Source organism: Dendrobates tinctorius, unplaced genomic scaffold (genome assembly GCF_039654945.1).
Source record: "Dendrobates tinctorius isolate UK_male_01 unplaced genomic scaffold, ASM3965494v1 ptg000158l, whole genome shotgun sequence".
In the NCBI taxonomy this organism is placed as follows: Eukaryota; Metazoa; Chordata; class Amphibia; order Anura; family Dendrobatidae; genus Dendrobates; species Dendrobates tinctorius.
Genome location: NW_027361825.1, coordinates 2,892,157 through 2,915,000, shown reverse-complemented (window position 1 = coordinate 2,915,000; position 22,844 = coordinate 2,892,157). Strand labels below are relative to the sequence as shown.

The 22,844-nt window shown below is 44.4% G+C and overlaps 2 protein-coding genes across 2 annotated transcripts in view; both read left to right on the top strand.

Moving 5' to 3' along the window:
- LOC141051759 (carnitine O-acetyltransferase-like) overlaps positions 1-8,458 on the top strand; it is a 20,985-nt gene extending 12,527 nt beyond the window's left edge. Inside the window, exons 10-14 of the mRNA XM_073548777.1 lie at positions 536-658; positions 730-865; positions 1,285-1,347; positions 7,252-7,389; positions 7,542-8,458. Of these exons, the coding sequence (XP_073404878.1) occupies positions 536-658; positions 730-865; positions 1,285-1,347; positions 7,252-7,389; positions 7,542-7,757 (676 nt within the window). The 3' untranslated portion in view covers positions 7,758-8,458. The remainder of the gene's footprint in view (positions 1-535; positions 659-729; positions 866-1,284; positions 1,348-7,251; positions 7,390-7,541) is intronic.
- A 6,366-nt stretch (positions 8,459-14,824) lies between these two features.
- PRRT1 (proline rich transmembrane protein 1) lies at positions 14,825-22,255 on the top strand. Its single transcript, XM_073548776.1, has 4 exons — positions 14,825-15,033; positions 15,779-16,098; positions 16,383-16,559; positions 19,614-22,255. The coding sequence occupies exons 1-4, from the start codon at positions 15,015-15,017 to the stop codon at positions 19,788-19,790; spliced, it is 693 nt and encodes a 230-aa protein (XP_073404877.1). The 5' UTR covers positions 14,825-15,014; the 3' UTR covers positions 19,791-22,255.
- Positions 22,256-22,844: the final 589 nt, after the last annotated feature.

The following is a 22,844-nucleotide window of genomic DNA, read 5'->3' as shown; positions in this document are numbered from 1 at the left end:
TCTCTCTCTCTCTCTCTTTCTTTCTCTCTTTCTCTCTTCTCTCTTTCTTCTCTTTCTCTCTTTCTCTCTTTCTCTCTTTCTCTCTTTCTCTCTCTTTCTCTCTCTTTCTCTCTTTCTCTCTCTTTCTCTCTCTTTCTCTCTCTTTCTCTCTCTTTCTCTCTCTTTCTCTCTCTTTCTCTCTCTTTCTCTCTCTTTCTCTCTCTTTCTCTCTCTTTCTCTCTCTTTCTCTCTCTTTCTCTCTCTTTCTCTCTCTTTCTCTCTCGTCCCTCCGCCATATCTGTAGTCTGTGGCCACCAGATTGGAGCCCGGTGAGTCGCCTTTTACCTGCCGGCATCTGCGTCACCTCATCTGACTAAAAGACCTGGTGTGACATCATGGGTGCATTACTCTGCAATAATGAAGTCACGCCAGAGGCTACAAGCAGAAAAGGTGCCGGGATGTTAAGAGGCAGCGCGCAGGGCTTCTGTCTGTTGGCCGTGGACTACGGTCCTGCGTAACCATTTCTGATTGCCTGTCGCTTCCTCACCTCTCTCAGATTGGTTAATGATCTGGATATCTGCTGTTTCTCCTTCCCCGACTTCGGAAAGAAGTTTCCGCAGCAATACAACATGAGCCCGGGCGCGTTCCTCCAGATCTGCCTGCAGCTGGCATACTACAGGTACGGGGTTTGGAGTCTCTATCTTGTGTCCTTTCGCCTTCTTGCTGACGGTTTCCTTTTTTTTTTCACAGGTTACACGGCTCACTATGCGCAACAACCGAGGCGGTTTCTCTCCGCGCGTTTCATCGGGGGCGGTTGGATGTGGTACGTTGCTCCTCCCCCGAGGCACTGGAATTTGTTCAAGCTGCAGATGACCCCCAAAAACTGGTATGTGATGCGATACAACTACTGGCCTATATGGATGGGACTAGATGGCAAAATCGATCCGATGCTAGAGTCCACAAAAGAGAATTTGCAGGACCCTGGTCCTGCGGCCACGTTGCCAGTCTGTGGCCACCAGTCCAGAGCCCTGGCAACCTCCTACCTGCCGGCATGTCTGGCACATGTTGCGATTGATAGGTCCAGCACAACGTTCTCATTGCGACGTGACTATGTATCAGAAGGGGCGCCGGGCTGCCAGCAGGCAGGCTGAGGTTTACAAGGGAGCTGGACTAAATTCCTGCAGATCTTTTTACTCTACTTTTACACCGACCCATTGTAACAATGAATTTATAAGAATCATTTCATTCATCGACAACAAGCGCAGGTCTCCATTACTCCATCTTCATTCTTATTTCTTTGCACAGGTAGAAGAGAAACGTTCCCTCTTGGTTAGAGCAGTAGAAAGTCAGCAAGAAGCCACCGAGCAGGTAAGACTTCCCGGTATCACTGCTTCCCTTGCATCACTGGTAGTGTCACCACCTCCCTTTATTGTTTCTCTCTTGTTTCATGAATCGCATCAGACGCAGATGTGAAAAATCGCAGTTCTCATTGTCGTGTTATACCAGCGACTACCAGTAGGTGGAGCCAGTCTGTTTTGCTTTTTTGTTTGTTTCGGCATGGCCTGTGCTCAGTGATGGCGAGCGCGGCTGACGGGCTGCATGGTGGGTGAGGATGTCGCAGTTCCGATCGCTCGCACGTCAGTGAGCATTCAGCGTGACTTTTATGGGGATATTTTGTTATTTAGAGGGGAAATCCAGACAAAGTCATCTGGTGTCACACTGGTTTATGAACATACAGAGCCATGGACGTTAATGAGGTTGGTTCCCTTTTTGGCAACGAGCGTGACAATATACGAACTGACTTTGTGGCATCCGGCGCCATGTTTAACTCCTACCTGACTGAACGTACCAGTCGCCTTATGTCGGGTGGGTGCTGGCGCCCATTGCCTCCATTTCCATGACACAGGTCCCCTGTCGGCGCCATCTTTGCACTCTTATGAAGCCGCAACCTCACAGATCATAATTTCTTCTACATTCTGCAATACTGAGGTATCGCGGTGTGTGTATATAGAGCAAATGATCAAACGATCGCACGACGGGTAGAGAAAATAAAGTGAAGGGGGGGGAGTTTGACTCTCTCTCCCTTTTCTCAGTTAAAAAATTAAAATTATGTGGGATTGTTGTCTGTAAAAATCCAAACTATGAAAATCATTAAACGTAACGGCATACGGTAAACGTGGTAAGGGAGGAAATAAAAATTGAAATGTCAGCCCAGCGCTCAAGAAAAGTCTTTGCACAGAAACATTCGCAGAAAAATAAAGTTTTTATATTGGAAATAACATTATATAGTAGCTTTATTATATCTATATATATATATATATATATATAACTGTGTGTGTATCACCAACAAATCAAGAAGCATCTTTCATTTCAACAGAACTGTTCAAAAGAAGCTGAGCTGTGATTGGTTGCTATGAGCAACAGTTTTCCTTGCAAACAATCACTAAGCATCTCTCATTTCACCAGAGCTGGTTGCTATGAGCAAGTTTTCCCACTTGACAACACCTCAGCAGACACTGACATGGTGGTTGAAATCTAGCATCCCCGGGAACATAAGCTCCCAGCCATTGTCTGCCCTCAGAAAGAAGCACAGAGCACATGACAGAAACGAATTCCAACCCCCCCCCCCCCAATATACACATAACACATCCTACATAATATAGGCACATCTTCCCTCTTAAAGGGATCATTGGTATTGACGCCAGAGCAAATCCATCCAGCGCTTTGGATTTGACCCCGGGTCTCTCTTAAAGGGATATCCGGTATGGAAGTTAGGACCGTTCCACTCAGCTCTGTGGTTCTGACCCCAATTTCTCTTACAGGGATCATTGGTATGGAGTTTAGGGCAAATCCACTCTGCGCTTTGGTACTGACCCCCAGGCCTTTCTTAAAGGGATCTCTGGTATGGAAGTCAGGGCAGTTGCCTTCAAATGCTCTGGTGCGGACCCCAGGCCCCTCTTAAAGGGTTCTCCTGTATGGAGGTTAGGGCAAATCCACTCTGCACTCTGATTCTGGCCCCAGGCCTTTCTTAAAGGGATCCCCGGAATGGAATCCACTCTGGGCTTTTGTACTGACCCCAGGCCTCTCTTACAGGGATCCCCGGTATGGAAGTGAGGGAAAATCCACTCTTCCACTCTGGGCTTTTGTACTGACCCCAGGTCTCTCTTAAAGGGATCTCCGGTATGGAAGTTAGAGTAAATCCCTCAGCGCTCTGATTCTCACCCCAGACTTCTATTAAAGGGATCATTGGTATGGAAGTCAAGGCAAATCCACTCATCGCTCTGGTTCTGACGCCAGGCCTCTCTTAAAGAGATCCCCGGTATGGAAGTTAGGACCATTCCACTTAGCGCTCTGGTTCTGGCCCCAGGCTGACGGGATGATGTGAGATATTAGGGGTAGTAGTCCGGTGGCTCTGGCTGACGGGATGATGTGGGATATTATAGTGAATGTGGCTATGCGGAGTGGGCGGGGCTCTACACTCAGCTAGTTATTAATATAATAAAACAAATTAATAAAATAATAGAACTTTTAGTAAAAAAAAAAAAGTTATTGTTTTTGCAAGGCAAGAATGAAACGACAAAAGCGAAAAAAGGAAAATGACGACTGCATCTCCGAGGGGTTAAGGTGCCAAATCTCATCCAACTCCTATTAATGTGGAAATGATGTGATTGTGTGCTGGATTTTATGCGCTTCTTTGCCACCAAAACGCCATTGTTTCTTGTCATATTTCCATAAGAGAAATCACTTTGCATGGAGTTCCTCTTTAGGTAAAGTCTATTATTTCCTTTTCTTTATGTGCATGGAGCAGTGACTTTTCCTGCTCAGTGATGGGGTATGATTTGCGAGCCGTTGGATTTGCTAGAAGTTTGTCTTGTGCCCCCTAGTGGCGGCATGCAGTGATTGTGTGCATGATATACATATATACAGCTGCTGATGTATAGGTAGTACAGATACGTGTACATCTCATGTAGTACCTGCTCTGGAAGTAAGGCCTTACTGTTGTGTTTACTTCTGCTTTGTTACCGGTAGGACACAGTCTGCAGATTGAGGAGCTGATGATTTCTTTATTGAGGAAATAATTCTTTGCACTTTATAGCCATTGTAATTTTTCTCTCTTGCATGCAGCTTTGGAAATAACTTTTCATTAAAAATCTCCTGCTGTTTTACGTCTACAGCTCCTATGCCAACCTAGACATTTCCATAGTAACAGGCTACTTGGTCATGTAGCAAAGGGGACCCGCTGGATGGGGTGTGGCACCCCTAGGATACACTCTGCACATCGTTTTTAGCAATTGGGTTTCTCTTCTCTGGGCTGCACCGAAAACAAACGCAACATAGTTCTTACCAATGTGGTAAAACGTTACTCTTCTACGAGGAGAGGTCACACGTTTTGAAATACACGTTTGTTTCCTTTGTGTGTATTGAAACAACAGAAAAAGAGGGGGGAAAAAAGGCAAATTGGGCATCATTCACACAAAACCCCAAAAATGGGCCTGACAAAATTGTTGCACTTCTCCAAACTTGAGGTAAAAACAACTTTTGTTTCAAGCATGTGATGCTCGCTCACACTCGCCTGTGGCAAGTAACAAGTGTGGGAAATATGAAAATCACACCTGAAACCAGATAAAAAAGGGGAGAAGTTGACTCAATCTTTGCATTATGTGTCTGTGTGTGCCACACTAAGCATGGAAACAGAAAGATGAGGAAAGAACTGACTTGCCACTTAAGAATCAGAATTGTTGAAATTTTTCAACAATCTCAAGGTTACAAATCCATCTCCAGAGATCTTGATGATCCATTGTCCGTGTTGCACAACATAATCAAGAAGTTTACAACCGATGGCACTGTAAGTGATCTTCCTGGAGGTGGTTGGCAGAGAAATTCATGAAAGGTTGCAACGCAGGATAGTTCGGATGGTGAATAAACAGCTTCAATCTAGTTCCAAAGAAATTCAAGCTGTCCTGCAGGCTCAGGGGGCATTAGTGTCAGCGAGAACTATCCAACATTTGAATGAAATGAAACGCTATGGCAGGAGACTCTGTATCAACCCACTGCAGAGACATGAAAAAGCTAGACTGCAATTTGCCAAACTGTACATGAGTAAGCCAAAATCCTTCTGGGAAAGTGTCTTGTAGACAAATGAAACCAAGATAGAGCTTTTTGGTAAAGCACCTCATTCTACTGTTTACTGAAAATGTAATGAGGTCTACAAAGAAAAGAACACAGTACCTACAGTCAAATATTGTGGAAGTTCAAAGATGTTTTGGAGTTGTTTTGCTGCCTCTGGCACTGGGTGCCTTGACTGTGTGCAAGTCATCTTGAAATCTGAAGATTACCAAAGGATTTTAGGTGACATTATAGTGCCCAGTGTCATAAAGCTGGGTTTGCGTTTTAGGTCATGGGTCTTCCAGCAGAACAATGACCCAAAACATACTTGAAGATGCACCCAGAAATGGATGGACACAAAGCGACGGAGAGTTGTGAAGTGGCAGCGATGAGTCCGGATCTTAATCCCATTGAACACCTGCAGAGAGATCTTACAATCGCTGTTGGGAGAAGGCACCTCAATTAATATGAGACACCTGTAGCAGTTTACAAAAGAGTGGCCCAAAATTCCAGCTGAGAGGTGTAAGAAGCTTGTTGATGGTTGTAGGAAGTGATTGCAGCTATTTATTCCAAAGGGTGCATTCAAATATTAAGATGAGGATGTCTGGCCCTTTTTTTTTTTTCTTTTTTTTTTTTTACTTGAGGATTTTCTGCATCTAATGCAATTCTTCGGGAAAAATCTGCACCTAAAACTTGGTGTACTCACAAGAGAAAGTGATGTATTGCCAATCTCTTACCCCAGGTAAAAAAAAACAAAAACAAAAAACAGGACATCTTCAGTTTATAAATCCCATCCACTTTGCTGGCACTGTGAGATTCCATGTTGGAATATGTTTGGTGCAACAACTCCATTCCTGTCTGTTAGTGTTTAGTTGCTAGATTTGTATGCTGTTTGTAAAGTTAAAAAAAAAAAAAAAACCTCCCAGAGGCTCACACAGGGAGAGCATGTGACTGTATTTCCTGTGTCTGTGTATGAGAGAAGCAGCCTACTGTAGATGCTGCACAGATCAGGAATACATTTTGTGTCTATTAAGCTTATCACATATTGTTCCTGAATAAAGCAGCTCTGTTGTCGCACGCTTGGCGAGTATCCTGAATAATCTGCTACCAACACATGTTTTTTGCGTAGCTTCAAGAACTCCACTGTGGGACTTTTAACAGTTTCTGTTCCCAACCACAGGCTGCCTCTTAGCCACACACTGGTCACCGGACCCTCATACACATGGGCCAATAACAAGGACCGTTGTCTTCCTTGTCCCTTGTTTCCCTCTACAACCAAGTCACCACAAATGGCCTCTACTCTTCCCCGGCTCCTGACTTTCTGGGGAGCCTCTTTTGCTAGTCGAGCACTTTCTTCTCTCCCTATATCAGACAGGACAGACGGCTCCTGTGACTGTCCCAGGAAGAGGAGGACGCAGTACCCGGGACAGTCACAGAGGCTGTCTTCCCCCTCTGACACTGTAAAGGTGGATGCAGATGTCCCTCACCTACATGTTGCAGGCTCGCGTCGGGCACAGAGGCCCACTTGCAGCCCCTAGTGTTTAGGGTTGGGTTGTTTTTTTTTTTTTGTACTGGTTAAATTTAATTTTATATTTTTATGGATTGAACTTTTACACACTAAATTTTTATATAATTTTTTTTTTAATTTGAAAAAAAGGAGCGATTTAAAAAAAAAAAAAAAAATTAGTTTAATGCTTATTTTATCTTTTTGGTCCCCTGTAGGGAACCAGTTTGATTGCTTCTTTTATATCCTGCCATACAACAGTACTGCATGATAAAGTGAAAACCACAAATTCAGGCCTTCATCGGAGCTCCAAGATGCCCCCATCTGCAATGGCAACCCATATGCAGCCCATGATTACAACTTATGGGGACTAGTGGGCGCCAAGACTGTGGCATGACGCAATCATTTTACTGTTTTTTACAGTATTTTACAGGAGACAGGGCAACCATAGAAATCAATGACTTCCTGATTACCCCACACATTACTAGGAAGGGCAGAGGACGCCTTGTCATGGCCTCCTGCTATCACTGACATGGACCCTACTGCGAGATATTAGGAAGGAGGCAGAGCTGCAGTACCAGCCACATCCCAGAGCAAGCGTGGCGTTGTTTCTTTCCACATTCGTACAATCCTTTAAGTCTGCTCATATTCTGCTTTCCCAGGTGTTGCAAGGCCAGTCTGTAGATGGCGCTATCCTGGCGCTGAAGATGCTGTGTCTTTCCTCCGGGATGGCGCTCCCAACTCTCTTCATGGACACCTCGTATGCGGTGTCTTCCCACTGGAAACTCTTCACAGGACAGGTCTGTAAATGGTCACACACCTCTCCCCCCCCCCAAAAAAAAAAAAAGGAAAAATAGCCGTATACCCCCAATAATTAAAAAAGAGATGTTACAAATGGTGTGAAGCTAAAGCAAAGTCTAACGCTCTGTTCTTCTTCGTCCCGGCTCTCCAGGTGTCGTCCCCCTTGGACTGTGTGATGTGTTACGGGCCCCTGGTTCCTGATGGGTACAGTGTCTGCTTCGCTCCCACCCAGAACAGTATCACCGTGTGTGTGTCTGCATTCGATTGCTGTCAGGAGACTGATGCTGAGCGGCTGTCGGACAGCCTGCAGTGGGCGCTGAGAGAAGTGCATGCACTCGTCCTGAATTCTCCATCGCAGGAGGCGTAGTCATCATCTTCACGTTATGGACAACATGAGCCTCAACAAACTGCTGCATATTTATTGCAACCGTGGAGAAACCTGGACCTCGGAGAACACCGGGGGCGTTGGGTGCTCCAGGACACACAAAATAAGCCATGAAGTAGAGGGCGCGGGGCACAGTCCCACCGGGGTGTATGCGAGTCCTGATCAAGTCTCCAGTGTCTGCTGGTTATAGAGCGGCACAGGTACAGCCGGAATATAGGTCATAATGCCCGCAGTAATGCGCTTTGCCTGTTGCCTCCTCATACAGGAGGCAGCCTTTACTGCATTTATCTGTAGCTGTCACATCCTGTTATAGCTATCGCATCCATGTGCCCCTGTGCAGCTGTTACAGCCCGAGCTGTAGCTGTTACATCCCGTTATAGCTGTCGCATCCATGTTCCCCACTGTAGCTGTTACATCCCCTGTTATAGCTGTCGCATCCATGTGCCCCGCTGTAGCTGTTACATTCATGTGCCCTGCTGTACCTATTACATCGCCTGTTATAGAGGTCCCATCTATTTACCTCATTATAACTCCACAAAGCTCTCACTTTCCCAACCGGATCTGTATATCCGGATGCTACTCGGGGATGCCATCGATGGTGGCGATCACAGCTTTCTGACCTCCTCTGTCTGTACCTGTGACAGTTGGACTTGTGCCTCCATAATAAACCTTACTGACTGTCACTGTGGTGTCGCCTTCTTCTATAGATCTAAAGTACAAAAGACACTAAAAATTCTCAGTCTTCTTAAAGGTTAAACATTTCTGTGAAGAATCATTGGCCACAGGGGCCTCCAGATTGAGATGTGGGGGCAGTTCCCACCTTTTTGCACTCCTGCCTGAGTACCTTTACATATGTCTGAGGACTATTAAGTGCAATTCCTGAATATTGAGGATGGGGGGCCTTCTGGCTCATGTTTATGTCAGTTGGTGCCTGTGATGGATCGCACAGGGGAAGGGGGTGTCAACTTCACTCACCTCGGGCGAGGGGAGAGAAGGACCCAGCAGGGATCGGCTCTCTGACACCACCACTTGCCCCAGGTCAGTCAGGGAACTGCACCGAGGGCAAATAGTCACTGAAAAGGCTTCCCTTATGGGTAGGAGTTATCGAGGCGCTCCCAGTGAGGGAGGTCCAGGCTGGTGAGATAGATGGAGAGAGATATATATATATATATATATATATATATATATCTCTACCCCAGCTGTCACTGTCGGGGCTCCTCACTAACACAGTACCGTATGCTGCCACCAATTCCTCGTTCAAGATAAGCCCCGTCTGACAGCAGGCTTATATCAGGTAAGAAACCAACCCGGGTAGCATATAATAACCAATGGAGCATGCGGACGTAAGAGTTCATGTATCGAGATAAAAGAGCAGCCCGAGATTAATTTTATATTTAATCACTGAGAAGGCGCACTAGATGATAATAATACAGGTGTGTGTATATAAACAAGAACACATATACAGTCAAGAGTGTAGTACAAGGGTAGGGTACAGATAACTTACAATTACTGTGTTATGTAGCATGTGACCACAGGGAGGCGCTGGATAACATGTCCAAATCTTAGTTACAGGCTTTCCTGGCTGCATCTGGTAACGGATCCTCCTGCCAGTAGAAAACTCGACTTGAAATGAGCAGCTGTCTCTTATCTCTAAGGCTGTTCCCTCCTACACTCTGTGTCCACCCCTGGGCTTGTGCAGCCTCTCTCCTCCCATCTGTGAGAGTATGATTTTCCAGGCAGAACAGTGTATGGCCTATAACTTTCTGCCCGTAGCTCCAAATGGGTGCTGTCACTAGGGTCCGCTGGATTTTATCCATGCAGGGAGACAAAATAGGCCTACCGTCTGTAATCCCTGGTAGCTACGCTGCATAACTTCATAATGTATTTTGCTACAGGTGGTTGCTGGGTACGGGCGTATGGGGGAAGGAATGCCGGTTCAGATTTTTTGCTCTGCTAGTCTCCGAGATATTGCATTCTGTTATTATAGGTCATTTTCCAGATTCAGTTAGACAAAAGGAATCCAGTTTGGCTGTGCCTGCACTAGAACTCACACCCTTGTGCTAATTGCTAGTCACCAAGCTTCAAAGAGCTTGTTCCTGGATTTTTAATTAAAGAAAAATTTTGATCCTGAGGAATGCCAAGGGTGTGGGAGGCACATTCCAGTAGTGAAGTAAGATGTCCTGAGCCTATAATCCAAAATGGGGTCTCCCTCGTTAAACATTTCTGTGAAGAATCATTGGCCACAGGGACCCCCAGATTGAGATGTGGGGGCAGTACCCACCTTTTTGAACTCCTGCCTGAGGACTCCCACATAAATCCGAGGACTATTGAGTTCAATTCCTGAATATTGCGGATGTTGGGACCTTCCAGTTCATGTGTATGTCAGTGGGTGCCCACTGCCATTTGTAGAGAAGAGGCCCACTTGTTTTATTAATCAGGTGATTAGAGAACCTCCACTGTTGGTGCCACGCTGAACATATCTTGCTGCACTGTTTTATCTGAAAAATGATGGACTCTAGTGTAGTCATTGGAGTCAGTTGGGGGCTGCCAGTTTCCATCACAAGGTGGCTCCTGCCCAGCCATTAATTTTGTAATTAACAAATGTGAGGGCAACTCTGTTCTAAAGGGGCAATCACATACTGTGGCTGGACGGGTGGACAACCCATCCACAGAGACCAAGGGCAATGGGCCCAAAAGGCAGAACAAGCCTCGGCCGTTTTTTTCCTATTTTTGTGTTTTATTTGATCACACCCTGATCTTAAACAGCCGTCCTGGGGGTATCATCAGATCCCGACCATGATAGTAGGAGCCAGATATTGGACAGCCTAATATTGGCAGAGGACACCTCTGAAAAATCATAAATGTGATCATTAAAGGGGTTGTCCATCCTCAATTTACAAATGTTAGGTTTTTGTTTTTTTCTCCCCCAGTTGACTCATCTCATTTTTCGTGTTCGTTTTTCCAGACACTGGGTAATCGCTTTAAGTGGTTAAACCGTACAACCCAGAGCAGAGGGCAGAGAAGTCACCACCGCTGTGCGGACCCATAACTGCAGAGTCCAGACTTCCTCTGGTATAACACCAGCACAGACACTGCGCTCCCGCCGGAAGCCTCATGGCCGGGCCGTTGCATGCAGCCTTACATCATCAAGCACAATGGCGAGTGTCGAAAAGCATCTGATGAGTCTTAATTTGGTGAGCCCATGAGAAAAGTTCAACAGACCTCCTCAAAAATCTTGAAGAAACCCTTCCCACAATAGCAGGGGCCATTGTATCTACAGAGGGGCGAATCCACGTTCTTTTCTATAGATGTAGGATGGGAGGTGTAGTGTAGGGGGCACATACTTTCCTCCATGTACGGTATTCCTGCCTTCTGATAAGGGCATGTTTTTGCTTTTTCTGGTATAATCCACTATGCAAGATTTTTTTTTTTTTTTTTTTTTTTGAACCGTCATTTTTTCTGTTTCTTTGTAGATGAAGCGCTCGGCAGGTGCACTAGTAATGATGGTGCAGCCATCGTTGGCTCTGTTGATGTCATGTGCTGCCTAATGGCCTCAGATTATAACCTACTCTGACTTCTGAGAAGGAGGATTGTATACCTGCTGCACACATGGCAAAAATGGAAATGAGGTCACCTGCACAAAGCACAGGGAATAGAGGCGAGCGGGCCAGAGAGATCAATGACGTTGCAGCTGGAGGCGCTGACAGTATGATTAAAGGTTCATATAGAGGCATTGTCAGCCAGGCAGAGCAGCGGTGCCATCGTATATAGTATACACTGCTCCAGCCAGAAACATGACTGCACCGGACCTCACATGCAGTAATGCATGACGGATAATGGCTGGAAGTAACAAGTGTGCCATGTGCCTGGTACATAACCCCAGTACTGAAATAAGGGATTACAGGGCTGCGCTGTACAAAGAATAAAGACCACCGCAGCTCACATACATATATACAACACACATCCACTGATTCATTAGTATCAATATTCACTACATTAAGGGAGATGTAGGGAGCATTATAGTAGTTATATATTCTTGTACATAGGGGGCAGTATTATAGTAGATATATTCTTGTACATAGGGGGCAGTATTATAGTAGTTATATTCTTGTACATAGGGGCAGTATTATAGTAGTTATATTCTTGTACATAGGGGCAGTATTATAGTAGTTACATTCTTGTACATAGGGGGCAGTATTATAGTAGTTGTATTCCTGTATATAGGGGCAGTATTATAGTAGTTATATTCTTGTACATGGGGGCAGTATTATAGTAGTTATATTCTTGTACATGGGGGCAGTATTATAGTAGTTATATTCTTGTACATAGGGAGCAATATTATAGTAGTTATATTCTTGTACATAGGAGCAGTATTATAGTAGTTATATTCTTGTACACAGGGGCAGTATTATAGTAGTTATATTCTTGTACATAGGAGGCAGTATTATAGTAGTTATATTCTTGTACATAGTGGCAGTATTATAGTAGTTATATTAGTGTACATAGGGGGCAGTGTTTATAGTAGTTTTATCTGTATACATAGGAGCAGGAACTACAAGTACAAAAAGTTTTTTTTAGCGAAAATAATATGAAATCTTTTTTCATCATAATCTACCACTGAAGTGACATCTACATGTGATATTTGGGAATCTTGATGCGGCTGTGAGAAGGTGCGGGATGCAGTGATGGACAGGAGGCAGAGCAAGGGTTAACAATTTTACTTAACAGGGAATACTCCACGCAGGGAGGTAATGGGTTAAACAGGGGAATAAACCATCTAATTGCAAAAGGATATGCAGAGTTCAAGAATAAAGGATCAGGTAACGGCAGTTCCTGTGAATACGGTTATCAAGTCAGTAGTCCCTCAGACAAAGTCAATAGCGCCGGCAACAGCTGGTCCAGTGTCTATTCCAAAGGGATCCTGTAGACAACAATACCCCGTCTTCTGGCAGCAATGGTCGGTCTCCGGTACCTTTCGCTGAACCTAGTCCATATGCTGCAGTGGCTGACAAGGGTGCGGGCCACAGTCCGGTAGGAGCCCAACGTGGCTCGGCAAATAAACATTGGCAAAGTCAGGGCGTGTCTGTCAAGTACCCGGTCACTCCGATGTGGCACGTGCACTGTACTCACGGACATGGAGTGTACAGCGCCTTGCTCTCTGGTAGTCACCGAGCACACACTGCACGTTCCTCTCTCTGGTCCCCGCTGTGGCGGCGGGAGACGGCGGACACTGGCCTGCACGTTGCTGATGCTCCCAGGACAGAGCACTCCTCTGCCTGGCTGCTGCTGGACGGACGGCTCCTCTCAGCACTGTGGTCCCCCTCAAAGCGGCCTGTTGCAGCGCTGGTACTCTCTGTGGGGAACAGGGCGCACCGCTCACCTGACTGCGTGCTTCCCCGTGTGGCGCCAAGCTCCTCTCTGCTGCACTCTTTTTCTGCTCTTTATGCCCCTGCCCCCCACGGTAAGGACTTCAGTCCGGCTCACTATTGCTTCCCCCAGGGAACAGGGGATGCGGCCTCATCAGTTCCGGACCTGGCACGCAGGTACCTGCGGACTTGTCGTCCCCCTTACACGGCTTTGCTGTAGACTTCCCAACTCTTTAATTCAACTATTGCTTAGGATATAGTCCTCATCTATTAGAACTTTCACAAAATGCTTCACCTCTGCAATCACTTAAGAGAGAAATCCTATTCTGTATTTTCTCTGCCTGAGAGAATTCTCTGTAGCTGTAATCTACAGTGGGTGTGGAAAGTATTCAGATATTTAAGTTTTCCTGTTTTAATAAATTTGCAAATATTTTTACATTTCTGTTTTTTTCAGTCAAGATGGGGTGCAGAGTGTACATTAATGAGAAAAAAATGAACTTTTTTTAATTTATCAAATGGCTGCAAGTAAACAGAGTGAAAAATGTAAAGGGCTCTGAATACTTTCTGTATCCACTGTAACTATAACCCAGGAAGTGGCTGCTGATGGCTGAGGAGTGCGGCGATAACGCAGCATTTTATCGGGCACTGATGTATTAGAAACTAATCTTTAGCTTCTTCTATGTGGATGCCTAAATTTGATGGGTATGTTCATGAGATGGGAACGCCGGTGTAGGCAAATCCGTGTAGATCTTACCCCAACCAATGGGCATTGCAGTATGTAAGATCTACAAGGTGGAGCCATGGTGTCGGTACTAAGTGACCCTAATATGGTGATCCGGTAAGGAATGATAAAGTGCCATCACACCATTGTCCTAAGACAAGCTGGATTTGGGGGTGAGGTTAGCTAATTAGTGGTGAACCAAAAAGTGGTCCTTCGATGGTTGGTAGTTCACCACCTGTCCTAACATAACATAGGATGTTGATATTTTTCATGGCTGGTCGCCAAGAGAAATGAGGGGCAGCCATACTTGTGCCCAAAATTGGTTGTCACTTTTCTTCTCCTTCATAGGATTAATGGAGATGGTGATGGTTCCAGTAGGTCATCTAGGCTAGGAGATGTTTGGATCACGGTCCTACACCAGAACCTATTTACAATGGATTGCCTTTTGCTCCTGCCTATGTCTTCTGGAAATGTTGTATATTGTCTATGATTATCGCTGTCTGTTGTTTCAACTCTAAATTAAAATGTCATTGTTTCTGGAGATCGAGACTTTAGGTTGTGTAGGATCTAGAAGGATCAAATGTTACAGTCTCTTCCCAACATATAACTGTCTGGACAGTAATGATGTGACAGGGATCTTAAGGACCAAAATCTGGACTCCCCACCGCCCTCTACCCCTCAGAGAAGGAGAACAGGGTCGTCATTGCCATTGTTGACACAATATTTGAGATTAACCCATTGTTCACTGTGACGAATGAATGTGACCTTTAGAAGGAGAAGAAGAAGAAAGAAGGAGAGAGAACTACAGAGGAACCCAGGGAACAGAAGGAGGGGAAAGTGAAGTGGAAGCAGAGGGAGAATATAGGGAGGAGGAGAAGACAGGAACAGTGGGGGGACACAGAAAAAGAGAATTACAGGGAAGAGGAGGGAAATCACAGGAGGAAAGGAGAGGGGGAGAGAATCAGAGGAGGAGGAGGAGAACGGAGGGAGGGAGGTAGACAGGCTGCTGCAGAAAGAATTGGTGCAGGATCAGAAGAGAACCTCTGAGAGGGGGGGAGACGGTGAGCGGGGGCGAGGAGAGACCCCCCATCCTGCCACATCTATCCGAGGACCCCCCTAAAAAAATCATCACAGCCCCTCCCCCCAGAAGACATGTCCAGCGAGAAAACAGGTAAGAGGGATACAGATGACATCATGGATTGGAAATAATGGAGGGGGGTGTTTTTATTATGGGGTAAATGATAGAATTCTTATGATGGAGAACGCTCCATGCACCTGACATCTGTCTTAAGCCTTCATGTCTGTCTGATGTTCATCACCCTCATCATCCCCTCCAAATAACCACCGGTCACAGCTGGAGACTCACCGAGGGGAGTGTAAGGCAGACTGTGATGGAATGGATGGGGGTCACTGTGTGCTAGGTCATTTACATGGTGCCATGGTAGTAGCCCAAAAATATTTGTATCCTGTCTGTAGGTGGACGGCAAATAATAATAGGTGGTAATATATAGTATTTTCTATCCATCCATATATTCTATCTATCTTTTATCCACCTATTATCTGTTATCTATCTATCTATGCATTAATCTATTATCTATCAACTATTACTTATCTATTATCTATCTATCATCTATCCATCCATCATCCATATAGCTATCTATCCGTGTATCTAACTTTCTATCTACAATCTATCTACGTTTCCATCTTTTTATCCCTCTATCCATCCATCGGAGCCTCTGTGGCCCCAAGGAGCGGCTGTATATTGTGCGTGCCTATATTTGGATCTGTACGGTTGTCACTTCTTGTGTGTCCTGACCTGTTGTTGCCCCAGGGGGTTGTTATCTCCAGTGCTGTGACTGACAGTTTCCTCTCCTTCTTTCTCGCCCCCTCCTGCTCTACTTCCTCAATCCCTTCAGGCCCTCCGGACTCTGGACCCCACAGTTCACCCCCACCCTATAACCAACCAGTTGGGGAGGGTCCCTGCAATGGAGTAATTCCAGGTTATAATGACCCCCCACCCCAGCCGACCACTGCTACCCTTACCCGTCAGGACGCTCTAAACTATGTTCAGGAGACCCCGTTTACTGGAGCACCACCAGCTCCCCAAGGATATGTGGTGCAGACTCATACGCCCACAGGGACCCTGCCAGTTGGAGGGTATGTGCCACAACCAGCAGGGTATCCCATGCACCTGCAGCCCTGCACAGCCTACGTTCCAGTGTATCCTATGGGAACGGTAAGTACAGATCACACTTGTATCCATATGCGAGTAGAAAACCATATTACACCTCACCAGTTCCATGTATTTGACTAAACCGTGTGGCAACCAATATGACTGCCAGTAGTGTCCACACAGGTTGTCACTCCCCTTTCTCAAACTCTTGCATGGCAAGTCTCCTTAAATTCACCATTCAGGACCCTCGGAGACCTGGGTTACAGCCCCTATGGAAATCGTAGTAATTGCCATAATAATGAACCCAAGATTTTTCTTTTATTAACTTTTTGTTATGTTTCCAACAGCAATACCCATCTGGAACTGTCCCACCCCAGCCTGGGATCCCACCTCCTCAGATCCCCCCTGGACTGGCCCTATTAGAGCCCCGACGTCCTCCTCATGACTATATGCCAATCGCTGTGCTCACCACAATCTGCTGCTTCTGGCCCACTGGAGTTATTGCCATCATAAAGGCTGTGCAGGTGAGCGGTCCTCAGTGGGAGGTTAGAGGGTCTAAATCTGTCCCCATCGCTATGTCCCATCAAATGTAGAAGGATAGCTCACCTCTCTTTCTTCAGCCACACAAGAATGAGGCGTTAGCACATGTTTTGAGAGATCTTCTACTTTTTCCTTAGAAGACCTTGTGGTTTCTCTATGGGGTCATCATTTCTGGAAAACCATTGCTTAGTTTTCAAATTGCCCCTTTACATATTAGATAAAGTCATCTGGACTCATCATTACTAATTCTCACCCAACCAATAATGTTGGAGGAGAGAATGGACAAGCAGGTTGAAGTACAGTGCCCAATCTTTTTGTTTCCTCGGGGCATAAGCCACCATCAGAGGAGTCTGGCAGTGATTTACTCGCCTTTGAGTCTTGATTGAGCCAATCATTTATGTATATCATTAAGTCGAGAGTCAAAGCAGTTGGCCAAATGTGAATTTGGCTGATAACTATCTAAGAAGTTTGTTGGGCTCATCAGAAAATGGGCTCTAATGGTACACCCTCCATCATTATGAGATATGGGCATGTAATACATGATACCTCATGGGTCACCTGTTTGAATCAAACCCTAAAAATAGAACATAGGAGCAAGCGATTTTCTGTAAAGTCACATAGACACGCTGGACCTTCGTCAGATATGATTGTATCCGAAGCTAGGGTACGTTGGTCAGTCAGTCAAACCTTACAGCAATAACTTGCAAAATATGACTCCAGTAGTACTATCCAAAAACACTTCCTACAATTAAGTTTTATTTAACTGGAAAAACTTTTCATAAATTCATGGTGATGTTCTTCTGCTTGGTTGAGGAACATCTCTAAGAAGGAAAAGTGTAAAGCGTTGTAAATCGTAACCCGTCATCCATGTCTAAATATCCAATCACAGAATACAACCAGTCGTATTTCGAAGAAGGCTAATGAGTTTGTATGGCCAAGATTTGTACAGCTCTCACGAAAACTGTCCATCTACTAACATTTTTTGGTGCACTAAGTGCTTGAGCAATCAGTGGTCGAAGTCCAGAGGGCATTAGGATGGTCCTCACCTACAAGGACCTAAAGTTTATAAGGTTTATCTGATAACCTAAAGAAGTATATCCAGCCAACTTTTGGAAAACGCTAAGAACATCTATGTATAAGGCTGTGTGCACACGCTGCGGATTTTGCTGCGGTTCCGCAGCGGTTTTGGCCGCTGCGGACCCGCAGCAGTTTTTGCTGCGGTGTACAGTACCATGATTCCCTATGGGAATCAAAAACCGCAGTGCAGACGGTGCGGAATTTTCCGCGCGGATTATCTGCGGTTTTCAATCCGCAGAAAGAATTGACATGTCAATTCTTTCTGCGGATTCTCCTGCGGTTTGCCATCTCCTCTATTGAGGAGATGAAAAACCGCAGGGCAAAACCGCAGAGCAATCCGCAGGTAAAACCGCAGGTCTTTTGACCTGCGGTTTCACCTGCGGATTTTACAAAATCCGCGCAGATGAATCCGCACCTAATCCGCAGCGTGTGCACACAGCCTAAGGGTTCTTGGTCAAGTCCATCTACTGTTTCTTAAAATGATCCAGTTTTTGTGGTGAACTGAGTGGATGGACAATCAGTGTCAGACGTCCTGGACCAAGTTTAAACCCACAATCTTAAAATGCCATATTCGCTTCCTCCATACCCATATTTCAGGTCTGCTGCTCTTTCCTGACTATATATCACCAGTAGGGAAATCCAGCTACTCTTTTCCCAGAGATATTGACCACTGGCTTTGTCACAATGCCTGGGCTAGACCACCTACTGTGCTATATAATATTGGTGGATGGCGCATTATGAAGTGCTTTGGTGTTTATGGTTGAACTCCTCTCCTCCTGACTGACCTCCATTTCCTAATTTTATAGACAATTTTCTCCGTTTTCCTTTTTTTCCATCTGCTTTGTCCCCAAATGTTCTCCCTAGCAGGTGGCATTTTTTTTCTAAAATGTGCTAGTGATTGCAATAAAAAATGGACTGTCTTACAAAAACAAAAAATATATATTCCCTTAGACTTTGATTGATGCCCCTCCATAGCTAGCGATTTAACATGTCCTGTTTTGGCTGGAGAGTAGGATGTTTTTGATGTTCAAGAGGTAAAGACTTCATCGAGCAAGTTTGTTGTGTTCATTTGTCTCTGTAGGTGGAGGTTCAGCTTCCTAATAGTTTCTTAGTGGTCGGTTTGTCATTTCTGTGCAGTCTTTGTAAGTCTTCTTGGTGTCTGTGAGTGGGTGGAAAATCAGATCGTAGCAGAACAGACTGTTTCCTCTCTCCAATTCCATATCGGTTGTTCGTTTATTGCTTCAGTATTTTTTTTTATTTAAAATGCTTACATAGAACAGAGAATTACAGATGTGAGCTAAAAGTACATCACTCGACTTGTGTGTGGTACACTTGATAACAGCACAATAGGAAATACAAAAAAGACCAGGAGCCCTGAGGGTGTCAGCATTTTTGTTGACAAAAGAATGGTCTAATGGAGCGGAGAAGAAACTGTATAGAAATAGAAAGTGAATATATGAAAAGGAGAGTGAATACTCACTGGTAAAATGGGGGAAGGGATGAGGGTAATAGGTAGGAAGGTCTCCTCCCCAATGACCCAAAAAAATGTTTACGAAGGAGAAGGGAGGCTTGAGAAAGTTTTTAAGAGCCTTGAGGAACCCTAGATCCAATATAGACTCTTGAGGACCTCAGTTCAAATTGAGTAAATTGACCCATTTTGGCCACGGTTCCTCCTATCTGGAGTATTAAAATTGTTTATCACTACCAACGAGATCACACTACCTCACTCTCCTACAAGGGTTCTGGGATAATGCAGATATTGTGGCATGAACCAGCACAAATGAGGAGAATTTCCTGCTATGGAGTCAAGCCCTCGAATTTCTTTGACCCTCTTCCTAGTAGATGGTGGTAAACCCATGAAGAGTACCTGTTCTTATGCCAGAGATGTAGGCCATCTATTTGTTCTATCATGGTAGATTAGTAGGTCCATAATTTGATCTCCTATCCATATTTCTTCACAGGTGAGGACAGCTTTGGCTCGCGGAGACATCATGTCTGCAGAAATCGCTTCTCGTGAGGCCCGGAACTTCTCCTTCATTAGCCTGGCAGTGGGGATTGCTGCTATGGTCCTGTGCACCATCCTCACAGTGGTTATCATCATCGCAGCTCAGCACCATGACAATGACTGGGGTAACTGAATTATCCCTCTGGGACTTGGGGGCATCTGATGTACAGGCCAAGCCACCAAGATCTCAACCAGCACTTTCTTAACTCGTCTATCTCCTAACCTCTTTTTTTTTTTCCAATACTCTTTTTATATTTCTTTTTTCATCTTCTTTAACGTCTTCCTTTCATTTTTTTTCCTTCTTGTGTTCTTCCTTCCCTTCTTTCTTTCCCCTTTTTGCCTATATGTATTTCCCCGCATTTACATTTTTTTTCCGTGGTTTCCATCCACCCTTCGGTTGACCATGTTTGACCTCTTCATATTGTCTCTCTCTTCTCCTGTGTTTCCCATCCACCCCAGTGCTCTCTTGTCTCTCACCTTCTTCTCTGTCTGCTCCCATCCTATTCCCCCTCCTTTGTTTTAAGTAATACAGGTGCCATCTTGGGGTGTTATGGGGTTAAATAGGAGTTTCATGGGGGTATTTTTCAGCTATGTGTTAAGGGTGCAGAAGAACAGTGGGGCTGAGAAGTAAAGACTCCAGGAGATAGCACGAGAGACATAATGGATACAGGAAAAAATAAAATAAAAAGTGGACTGTCACATGGGAGGTAGCCCTTTAGAGAGAGACAGTCATGAGAACTTTACAAGGAGTGAGTGATGATTTTTAGAAATGAATGTGTGAGAGGAGACCTAGGGACAAGTTGGCCTTAGACTTGGTCATTGTGGGCCATAGTTCAAATGAGTAAAAATGGACCAAACTGCCCAAATGTCTTAGGGTATCTCCGAGCCCTGTTGACATCATAAGATTGATGGATAGTCCAAGGTCTATCAACCAGAACCCAATGTCTATGGTCAATCTAAACCAGCAGAAGATATGACAAGCCATATGGAAGAAAGGGTTTATACAAGATGACACTCAAGTGCAGGCGCCAACAAGGCAATAGAAGAACGTTGATGGTTAATTAGTAAAATTTTGCCCCCTAACTTCCAATTTCTGAACTACTTTTATGCTGCCATTGCCCATTTTTTATGGGTTAGGGGAGCTGTTCCTAAAGAAAAAAAGCAAATAATCTAAATTTTAAATCTGGAGCTGGATATAGGAAATCGCTTCGGTCTCCGAGGTGCCAAATCATTAACACTTTGACCATGATGTAGAGTCATCAACGCTTGCCGACACTAGCCCCCTGACAATGCTGCACTTTATACTTTTGGGTATGGAGGGGCCTAAATAACTTTCCTGGCTGAGCTGTAATTGGGAATATTTTTGCCTGGTGCTGATTTGGTGGGAATTTTTTTCTAAGAAGACAGAATTTTGAGGTAGTCATTATTCTGTTCTTTGCCCTGGGGAACTGTTACCTCGACAATCTGATTAATTGTTTTTGTTTTTTTTTTGTGCGCTAACCCTAATATGGAGATATTTTTGGAATCTTTATCATCAGAACTTGATACATTTAGGTCACAGGAAAAGTTCATGTGACTGGTGCGGGTAAGAAACAGAAGAAGTAATGGATTTATATATAACCATTTACAACCAATATAAGTGCAATGATTTCATTTTCTAGTGGTGATATAAAAAATGAAACAAAATAAAGTAAAAATAAAATAGAAAATAAAAGTAATCTGTGAAAGAAAAAGACAATAAATTAAAAATAAATAAAAGGAAAGAGAGTAAAAATAAATGAAAATAATTAAAGGAAAAAGAATAAAGTAAAAATAAATGAAAATAAAACAAAATAATTAAAAGAAAATGAATAAAGTAAAAATAAATAAAAAAATAAAATAAATACAAGAAATAAATAAAAGACAAAAAATAAAGTGAAAATAAATGCATGCCTAAACCTAAAATATAATAAAGACTTGCCTTCTGTTCTTAAAGGAGCCATGACGAGCCAATTGATCTCATTGACTTATAATTGACTTTAAAACTACTGACACCCAAACAGAATAGCATATAACGCTAATGTGAACAGAGACCAAGCATTAATATTGGGTAACGTTGATTGTACAGCTCATTTTTATCAATAAATACCTATAGTGCCCTGCAGCTGAGTGTCACCTTGGGGGCATAGTTAGCGGAGGGGGCTTATAGGGCATGTGACCCAGTTGTAGGGTGGGCGCCAAAAAAACGCTTGGTCTAAGCCCTAGGGTATTTATATACAGGGCCGAGCAGTGAACCGATAGCTTTGGGTGCAGGAAAGCTTAGATACGACTAGTGGTAGCCGGCGAAGCCCAGGGGGTCAGGGACCCACTAGTGGATCAGTGAGTGTGACAGTGAGAATGTGGCGGCCTGAGTGTGTAATAAAGAGATAGCTGCTATATTTCAGAACAGTGTTATGGTTTATTTCTGTGATTTTGGGAGAAAAAAAGAAATATTTATGGTTCTAATTAAATATTCTTATTTATTTCTTGGTTGGAGGGATGCATTGTGGGTATTTATTCATTAGCATTTGGAATGATTAATTAGCTGCATTATCTATAATAAAACCAAAATGTATTTCATCGGCTTCTGTCACATTCGTTGTGAAAAAAAAAAATGAAAATAACTTTGTTTTTTTAAGAACCTGAAATTGTAGCTTCACTACTGCGCCCCTAGGACCTTTCACGCACTGATTTACCATGTTTGTCACTTGGTGATTTTAGTGACAATTTGTGATACAAGAAAATAAGACCATTATATTATACTGAGGAAAATATCATTTTCTGTACACCAAACTACATTTCCCACAATTCTTTGGGCAGAGCATGCAGAAGAGAAGACTGCTAAAGACCTGACACAATGACTGGAGATCAGCAGAATTTTGAATTGAGTGTAAGGGCCCCTTCACACATAGCGATCTCCCTAGCGAGATCGCTGCTGAGTCACAAGTTTTGTGACACAACAGCGATCTCACCAGCGAGATCGCTGTGTGTGACACTGACCAGCGACCGGCCCCCCTGCCGGTATCGCTGATCTCTGCAGGAAAGCCCAGGACATTTCTTTTGTCGCTGATCTCCCGCTGGCCAGACGGGAGAGTACCTTAGTTACCAGCGAGTTACAGGTGCCGCCGCTGCCACACACTCGGGACCAGGAGGCAGCAGGACGCTGTCC

Coding starts and splice junctions, on each gene's coding strand:
- PRRT1 (XM_073548776.1), top strand. Junction 16,099..16,382: donor CAGTGTATCCTATGGGAACG/GTAAGTACAGAT, acceptor TGTTTCCAACAG/CAATACCCATCTGGAACTGT. Junction 16,560..19,613: donor CCATCATAAAGGCTGTGCAG/GTGAGCGGTCCT, acceptor ATTTCTTCACAG/GTGAGGACAGCTTTGGCTCG.